Here is a 9,589-nt window from a genome sequence, read left to right on the forward strand (position 1 = left end):
GGAACAAATTCCTTAAAATTCCTGTGCCCAGGAACTCCTTGGAAAATCTTCTTGTACCCCCAGGAGAACGCATACCCCAGTCAGAAGTATTGTAATATTAATACATAATCACGTCTTAAAATTTCTCAAGAGGAGGAGCCGTTTCTCTCACTTTTCTTAACCAGGCATTATGAGTTTATTTTTAAAAAAAAGGAAGCATCTCCAAGTGTTTTTAAAGGATAATTTATTATTAAATGAAGAAGTCATAAAACAAAATGAAGTGAGACAGATGTCAAAGATAAATTTAAAAAGTCGTTTTCATCAAATACTATTCCTAAGGTGAGAAACAGGAAATGTATCAAATGAAAAGGTACTTACTCTTTTTCAAAGGTCTGTGATTTCAAAAGAAAACTTTTCTCTGAAAGTACAAATCATCTTTATTACATAAAAGACATAATTTAAGAGTCTGAGAAAAAAGACTTTTTAATTCATAAGTAAATGGTGTTTCCCAGACTCCCTTAGGAATGCTTGTTTTTAATCAGTGGGTTTTAAAAATCATCGCTTCCACCTTGCAAACTAACATGAATCCACCACAGATTGACAACATGCTATCCACCCTGACGTGTCCCCTTATGTCTTCACATGCTTCCTCTTCTGCAACTTTCAGCAACGCAGATTTGGAGAAAAAGAAAGGATCTGAGAGAACTACAGTCTGGTCCCTAGTGAATAACTTAAAACAAAATCTGCTTTTCCATTCACATGACACATGTACAGTCGCTCACTTCTACTTACTTTACTGATATATTTCATATCAAAAACTCTCATACATGCATCTCAGCACGGGGCTGTTTAAAGGCCACATTCTCTACCCCTCGTCTCTCTGGCCGAGCTGCCCAGGACAAGTGTCTCCATTGGGCCAGAGCAAAACCTTGGGAATTCTCTTACCATAGTTTAAAAATCACATTTACCACTTGTCTTAAATGACAAGATTATGAAATCAGAGAGAAAAACCCATTTTTAATCAATACATGCTGTGTAATTGACTCTTCCAAACGCAGGAGGCTGCTCTGCATGAAGACAGGAGACTACAGGGTCTTGGAGTGACCCCTCGAGGGGTCCCTGCTGAGCTTCACGCTGGTAAACTCAGGACCATGGAGCTGAGCGCAGGCTCCACGGAAGGGATGCTTCCAACCAGGTGCACGACAGACTAAACACTATTCAACCTGAAGAGGACAGCAGACCGTTTGGCCCTCTAGGCCTCTGATGACTTTAAATGACAGTGATTATCATCACACCTGCTCTCCTCAGAATAAAAGTCCCTGCTGTGGCTCCAGGGTACCCAGAGAACTCTCAATTCTCCTTTCAGGACAGATGGAAGCCATCAGCACAAACCCGGAGATACAGCGGGAGTCCGAGCTTCCAGGACTCTGCAAGCCCCAAGCACTTGACATAACTTGGATGCATTCAAAGGAAATACCCACGGTTTTGTTCTCTCTGATATCAGAAGAGCAAAAGCCATCTGCCACTTTCTTTACTCAAAATCCATGGGGATCGGCAGGAGAAAGATGTATGGGCCGGGTGAGGCGGGGCGGGCAGGAGGCTGAAGGCCAGAGGCAGCCTGGCCTCCGTGCCCTCCTGACCTGGCCCAGCCTGTGTTCCCGCTTCTGCGGCCCGTTCAGCTGAATTCACACAGTTTCTTCCATTCACACACAATGCCATGATTGTCACACTAAAACGATCGCTTAGACGTGTACGGTCACCCCAGCGCCCAGGTTTTAGAGCCTGACTTGTGGCATCAGTCCCTATGCTCAATTCTCCTTTGCTTCCCTTGGCTGGAGGCAGGGAGGTGGATTTCCTTGTTTTTTCGCTTAGGCCTCAGGCACCAGCAGAATTCCTCCGCAGTGTTGACCCAAGGTCACTGGAAAGGACGACCACCCCGATGACCCAGATCACCAGAAACATCTGTGTCCACCTCCTCCCCGGGGGTGTCAAGTCCTAGGTGTGACCGTCGGCTCCCACTGTGAGTGAAACGCCTCCTGTGGACTCCCCCAAAAGTGTTTTCCCTAAGCATTCTTTCAAAATGCCATTTCTCTCCAGAGGACCCTCTGCTATGTTTCGCCTTATGAAAAAACTAGGAAAGTATTTGGAAACCCCAAAATACATATCAGGAGAGTTACACAAGCCTGTGGAGACATTACCAGATGCCAGGGGTTCAAGGCGCTTCGCCAGAGCCTGAGCTTGGAACCCACCCACGGAAGGAACCAGAACCAAGCTGTTGCCCCCAGACTCAGCCACCCGTTGATCTGACCCCACTCCGGAGGCAAGCACAGGGTGAACGCCTTCCTTGCTTCCTTCCTTCCTCTCTTTCTTTTTTTTGAAAGGCATCTTACATTGTGGTTTGGGGTTTTTTGATATCACAAGAAAGATTTAGAGAATTCCAAGAGTTTTGGTTAACAGGAAATACAAATGAAAATTTAAAAAACCAGAATGGAACTCAACTCTCCACAGCTTGAACCCATATGGGTGTCACAGCTCACTGAATGAGCACCACTTTCGTAGCAGTGAAGACACCGGGGCAGAAACTTCTTCCAACTCACTTTTTCCATCTCAGAGATTTTTTCCACGCTCTTCCTCAGACAAACTGACCGACGGAAGAAGAGCGCTCCCCTCTTCCCTACTTCAGAGTGTGGCCATTTTCCTTTTGCTCTAGCCATCCTTTTATTTTCTCATCAAATTGAGACTTCGGGGAAGCTACGTAGCAGCAAACTAGGAAACACACTCCTTTTAAAAACAATTGGAAAAAATTGTAAAAAATCAAATTCTTTCAATAATCAGAAGATGTTGTGACTTTTTTTTTTTTTTATTCCCCAGGCTGGGCTTAGAGGTATCTCTGAGTTAGACTCTTCTGGGGCTGGAATGACCCACAAGGGCAGCCTGGCCCAACCCAAGCTGGGCAGGAAAGCCGGGCCAGCCCCCCGGCCTGCTGCAGTCAGCTCTCCTCTGACAGGTAATCACCACCCACGAGCTCCATGGCTTCGAGCTCCACGCTGGACAGGAACCTCCTCAGTGTCTTGCGGCAGTTGTAATCCAGGGTGGTGGTGTAGACGGTCTTGGGGTACTTGGGGTAGACGATGGTGGTGCTGAGAAAGCGGGCAGGCTTGTGGCGCGGCTCAAAGCGCACCTCAGCCTTGTAGTTGCGCCACGTGCAACTGGGGATGCAGGTGATGGTCTGGCTGCAGGAGGCCACCGCCAGGCCCAGGGGCAGGTGGACGTCGTCGATGAAGTGTCGCTCTGAGTCATACTTGACGGAGGACGTGTACCTGAGCGGGAGACATAAGGCAGCGTGAAGCCGCTCCTCTGAGCTGGGGGAGCAGGGATCCCTACCGTGACCTTGAACCTTGAGACTCTAGGGAGAAGCCGCACGGAGTTTATAACGTGCTCACTGTGTGCTCCTGTCCTAGCGCTTTACTTCCAGGATCTAATTTCATCTTCCCAACAACCCTGGGAGAAGAAATCGGGGTGCCGAGGTTAAGGTCACAGTGGGAGGGAGCGGTAGAGCTGGGGTTTCAGTGCGGATGTGCAGGAGTCCCAAGTTCAACCCGCACTCACTGTTCCTCACTGCAGGGGGCAGCCCCTGGAGTCGGCTCCGGCTGACTTAAGCTTTGAGACTTTGGCCAAGTTACTTAACTTCCAAGCCTGTTTCCTCTTTCTGAAAAAGGTGCCCAGTAGAATGGGGGAGAGTGTTAACACCGCGACTGCTGTTGTGGGAATGATTATATATAACAAGGCAGATTCTCCTGTCCACAGGGGATGAGTGGTTTCTCTATCCCCTGAAGTGAACAATCAGCTCTTTAATGAGAGGAGAAGGGAACCCAGACATCCTGAATGCTGGTTCTGAAAGCTCGGTGATACCAAATACTAGTATTGGGGCCATCTCTGCCTTCGGTTTGGAGACTCCCTCAAACCCAGGGAACCGAGATCTGACCTTATGCATCACAGCAAATTACAGTCTTGTTTTCCATAAAATAAATTCACATCCACGTTCCTCAGCAGCTACTTTATAATTTTTTTAAAGTCCTTCTTGGGCAATTTGGGAAACTTTTTTTTTTTTTGGAAGCAAAGCATGAATTCATATTACTTCCTAATTATGGCATCTTCATAGATACTAAAATATGCACCAGCAGGACCTCCCTGGCAGTCCAGTGGTTAGGACTCGACGATTCCACTGCAGGGGGTGAGGGTTCGATCCCTGGTCGGGGAACTAAGATCTCGCATGCTGCGAGGCGCGGCCAAGAAATTTACAAAATAAAACATAAAATAAAAAATATGCATCACACATAGACAAACTGAACAGCACTGCCCCTCGCCAGCCCCTACCCACTGGTCGGGGAGTAAGAATCAGCACTCTTTTTTAAAATGAGTCCAGTGGAAACATCTCTTCGCCTTGGGCAAGTAGGTTAAAAGGCTGGGACGCTCATGTCATGAAGTCATGTCCCCATTTTGTTCAAAATACAAGCTCCTCAGGCATAAAAGGCTGAATTGCTCACCTCCAAACTGGTGAGCCTCCTTTGTTCTGTGTCAAAGGGCCCTTTGTATTCGTGCAACAGAACTCCATCTCTAAAGCCACCAGCTACCAAAAGTAAAATTCCTTTCTCTAAAAAGACATATCTTTAATGGAGCCCCTCAATGGATCTCTGCCCCCACATGAGCCTGGATGATAAATTCCCGGAGAACGGTACTTGCCCAGCGAAATTAGAACCTGAGGCAAGGTCACAGCACCTTGACACTGGGGTGGGGGTGGGGAGATGTGGAGAGAAGCTTCTAGAAAGAGGAATTACTTTATTACAAATTTTTAAACATCTAATGGCCATGATAAGTGAAGTGCAAAAAGCAAGTTGCAGGACTTTATGTATAACACGATTTCGTTTTTATTTTAGTAAGTCTATCTGTATTCAAATGGTTAAAGTACAGAAAAAACATCCGAAAGAGTACCCACCAAACTAGAAGAGTCTTTAGCACACTTCTGTCATTGACTATTTTTTTTTGAATAACAAGCGTTAATTACTGGAACAAAAAATTGAAAATAGAAATAAAATGAAATCACGGCCCGCTATATTTACCTTACTTCAGTTGGTGGTAAGGGGTCAAACTCCACTCCTTCGCCAAACGACAGGGGGCATAACCTTGGCGAGCAGCCAGAGCCCAGGGCGTTGGGGAGAGAAACTGGATTCTGCAACAATAGAAAATGCAGTTAGATCACAGGCCCATCCGATGCTTTCCCCGCAGAAGGTCCTGGCTCTAGCCTCCAGCTGATGGGCCCAACTGAGATTTGTATCACCCTCCAGGGAATGATGCCAGCGAAGGGCTGACCCACAGCACGGGAAGACCACTGGACAGGGCACAGAGGATGCCAAGAGGTCTGCTCGAATCCCAGGCCTATCATGAATGTGTGCCCTCAGCAGAGTCACAGCATATGCCCTGTGACCTTATTTGCACATCCAGGGGGTGTCCCTTTCCATCGATAAGGTTTTGTGGAAGGATGAAAAGAGGAAACAAATTACAGCTCAGTGTCGTGACCGCTGCCAGACCCCAGGGCTGCTGCATCATCCCGCAGCAAGGCGGTGAGAGAACCGCCATGAACTGGGACCACGCTAACCAGAACCTTCAATTATGTGCCCCCAACCCTGTCATTGTCTCAGCAACTCTTCAGAAAAGGCCAAAACCAACAGAGAGAAATGCTACAAGGGATTTTTGGTTTTTTACACTGAAGATTCAGTCCAACTTCCCCCATGTCCTCTGCCTCTGAGGCCACCAGATCAATACCCAGCCAAGATGGAGGAATCTGCAAACTCATTGGGAAGATGAACACCAGAAAGTTCTCTATGTCACCTTCCACTATCCAGAAAACTCAAAGAGCCAGAGCACAGCATCCCAGGGGTTCACCGCCTTCCAGCCTGGTCAGAGCATTGGGCTTTCTGATTCACCAAGTAGCCTGAGTAAGAGACGGGACCATCCTCCACACAGCTGCTGGGTTTTCACCTGACCTGACTGGAATCAGGGCTTCTATGTTAAGCGAGCAACAGAGACCAGCCCTTTGGGTTCCTGGGCTAACTGGGAGCTGTCATTTTCTTTGCCTCATTTGAGAGAAGAACCTACACTTGGGCCAGGGTATGGCGGTGGCAGCCCCACCCCCATGTCTTCCAGGAAGCAGACATTTCTAGAAGGTTGACTCTAAGACTCTTATGTTACCAGGACAAGGTGGCAAGTGGGGGCACAGGGTGGACATGCAAAAGCCAAAGGGGACCAGGTAGGTCAGGGAGAGGCAGGGGGACCCCAGGGTCCAGCCCTGAACTTGGTTGGGGGAGAGCTTAATAAGCCCCCACTGGGGCTTGAGAACCCAGCTGGGAGAGGGGGTAAGGTGTGGGCACCGGCTGCCACAGAGCTTTAGGAAACAGCCCCCAGAAGTGACAGGGGGCCCTGCACTGCCCCAAGCTCTCTAGCTGCCAGACACTCCCCAACCTGGGGGTGCCTTCCGGGAGTCCTGGGGGCTGCAGGACAACGCAGCCACCAAGAGGAGGTAGGCGCCACCCAGTACTCACAGGTATCCAGACAAGCACTCGGTTCTCTTGCCCCTGCTCCCTCATCCCTGCCACCCAACGCTCCCTGAGCACCCAGCCAGGTCCAGTGCAGGCTGGGAGTGGGGCGGGGCAGCAGGGGTTCTACGCATGAACAAGGGGCCTACCAGGGAAAGGGGACGAAGTCACAGCCTTTGGCATGGCTCTGGGAAGCATCCAGGAAGACTTCCCAGAGGAGGTGACAAGTTGGGCACTGCAGGGCTGGCAAGGGTTTGACAGGTGGAAAAGCCAGCTGGGTGTTGGGAGAGGTAGAAGGGGATGGCTGGGAGGGAAAAGGCACACCAGGGGGAGGAGCAACATCAGAGGCACCCATGTGTGTACCTGCCTGTGGTCAGGGGATGTGGAAGATGAGGCTAAAAAGGGCCAGATGGCGAGGGTTCTGAAGGCCAAGATGAAGCAAGTGCTGCCTTCTAAATGGAAGTGAGAGGATGCACTGATGTCCACCGGGACACAGGATCACTGGTCAAGAATTCCACGCGCCGTCAAAGTGGGTGGGTCCCTGAGGAGTAGCAGCTGCCACTGACTACTTCACCCAGGGGACAAGGCTGCAAACACCCATCCCCAAGGGGGAGGGGTGGCCTCAGAGTCCCACTTTCAGTTTGACTGTAGGCAGGATGTGGGTCCCCTGGGCTCTAGGTAAAGGCAATAAACATCACCATGTGAGCCATTTCTAAGGTAAAAGGGACCTGGTGTTTTTTCTTTAAATAAAAAATTTTAAATAAAGTAAGAGGATTCATTTTTGAAAGTTTCCACCCACCTAAAGGCCTCCCACCCATCATGGGCCAGACACGGGTTAGGTGACGGGACAAGAGGGGCCACGGATCTGAAAAGGTCCCCTCCAAGGCCACTAACAGTCCCCCAAAGCTGGCCCCCTTTGCTCCCTGAATCAGGGAGCCCGAGTACAGCCCTCTCCCCAACACCCACCGGGAGGGGAAGCAGGCCCGCTGGAGCCACCGGGGGCGAGGGCAAAGCCCGGAGGTGCCGGGGGAAGTTTGCTCTCGGTGTTCCTGGACCCCTGCAGCCCGGCAGGGTCAGGAATGTGGCCGAGCCGCAGCCTGGCAGCCCGGGGGGCCGTCACCCCGAACGGAGGAGGCGGTGGTCGCCTTTCCCGGGGCTCCCGGGCCTCCCAGGCGATGACAATTTTCCAGCCACCGGCTCCAGCTGGCCGGGCTCTCGCCGCGCCTCCCGCCCCGGGCTCCCAGCGCTGGCCGACGGGCGGGCGGCGGCGGGGACAGCGTGCCCCGGTAGAGCCGACACGACCGCCTGGGGGTCTCCGGGGCCCGGGCGCGGGGGAATGGAGAGGATGGGGGAGGGGCCGAGGCGGGGTCACTCACCGGGGCCGCGGGGGTGGCCGCCGCGTCGGGCTCCAGCGCCCCGGGGGCCGGCGCCCGCTCCCCGCCGCCGCCGCCGCCCCCGGCCGCCGCGAGCGCCCAGTGGCTGGGGCTCGGGCTGGGGGGCAGCCCCGAGTCCGGACTGTCCAGGACGCCGTCGCCCTTCTTCTTCGCGTCCACGAGCTCGGGCACATCCTGCAGGCTCAGCCGGCCCACCATGGCGGTGCGCGCGGCGGGGCCGGGGCCGCTGCCCGCCGGCCGCCCTCCCTGCCCGCCGCCCGCGCGCCGTCCGGGTCCGCCGGTCTCCGCGCTCCCGGGCCCGCCCCCTGCCCCGCCCCGCCCGGGGCCCCGCCCCGCCCGCCCGCAGTGGCGGAGCCGCCAGACCGGGCGCCAGGGGCCGCTGCGCTCCTCCCGGCCGCTCAGCCCGCCCCGAGCGGCCGATCACAGGAACTGGGGGCGCCGGCCCGGGCCCCCGCTCCGCTCGGCCACACGCCCCTCAGCAAGCCGACCCTGTACCCTTCTCGCGCTGGGCCCGAGGGCGCCTTGTCCCCTCGCCCTGGCCCAGCCAAGCCGGCAGGAGCTCACATCTCGAGCCCTGGCGTCGGGCGGGAGGCAGAGTAGAGCCCGGGCCCGCAGAGGCCGGGGGAGCCGGCTGAACCCAGCGAGCAAACAACTGGAAATTATTAATAGTTAATGTGCTTCGTATGGTTCCAGCCGCCTCTTGGCTCAGCGGGCGGGCTCTCAGTTTGTGTCTGGCTCTCATTTCTGCCCCGGAGGAAAATAGCGCCTACTCCGTTTCTCCTCAGGGGGCTCAGGGGCTGGGGGGGTGCGGGCGGAGCTGGGAGGAGCGCATCACTCCCTGGCCTGGGTGCTCAGCGGAACAGGCCGTGGCCACACCTGGCAGGAAAGTTCTGCGTGGGCGCAGACTGGACCTCGAACCAAATGGACGGGCTCAGCAGGCTGCCCACCGGCTGTCTGAAGGGCCAGGGGCTCCCTGGTGGGGGTCACAGCTTTTCAGACGGGGGACTTCTTCCTCCTTAGTTTGACAGAGAAGCCCTATCTGAGTGGGAACTTGTTGCAGTAGCTGCCAGCTGTAGAATTGGGCTGTTCTCAAATCTAAAAGTACTAGAAAGTTCGAGTACTGTTTCTAACAGAGACCTCCCTGATTATCAGTAAGTATAGGAAGTCCCCGCCTTCCACCAGCCACTGTACCCTGGGGGTTTCTGATGGGTGCCCAACTAGGGCCTCAAGCTGGAGCTTGCCCAGACCTAGCCCACAGGTGCCAGCTCTGGAGAGGAGCAGTGCCGTGGACTAGGGACTTCCCTGGCTAGATGAGAGGTGGGCGTGGTGCATGCCCCACCATAGCAGGCCAGTCTGTGTCCTTGCAAAAACAAAGGATCCTTGTCCTGCTTTGGACCTGGTGAAGTCCAAATTTAGAGCAGGTAGATGTTCGAGATTTGTTGGGAAAGTTCAGCCCTCCTACCCTCCTCACTCATCACTTTCAGGTAAGGAAACGGAGAAGGAATTTGACTTGCCCCAAGTCACACAGCTGGTACAACGCAGCTTGCTGTGACCAGAAAGCCCAGGATCATCCCCTCCATAGAGAATAAAACCGGGTACGTGCCTGTGTGCTGGAGGTCATTC

At 53.3% G+C, this 9,589-nt stretch overlaps 1 protein-coding gene across 1 annotated transcript; it reads right to left on the reverse strand.

Moving 5' to 3' along the window:
• Nucleotides 1-321: 321 nt before the first annotated feature.
• On the reverse strand, nucleotides 322-8,217 carry RFLNB (refilin B). Its single transcript, XM_060081302.1, has 3 exons — nucleotides 7,949-8,217; nucleotides 5,100-5,209; nucleotides 322-3,299 (listed from the first exon to the last, which is right to left on the reverse strand). The coding sequence occupies exons 1-3, from the start codon at nucleotides 8,162-8,164 to the stop codon at nucleotides 2,969-2,971; spliced, it is 657 nt and encodes a 218-aa protein (XP_059937285.1). The 5' UTR covers nucleotides 8,165-8,217; the 3' UTR covers nucleotides 322-2,968.
• Between the last annotated feature and the right edge of the window lie 1,372 nt (nucleotides 8,218-9,589).

This window comes from Mesoplodon densirostris, chromosome 18 (genome assembly GCF_025265405.1).
Source record: "Mesoplodon densirostris isolate mMesDen1 chromosome 18, mMesDen1 primary haplotype, whole genome shotgun sequence".
NCBI lineage: Eukaryota > Metazoa > Chordata > Mammalia > Artiodactyla > Ziphiidae > Mesoplodon > Mesoplodon densirostris.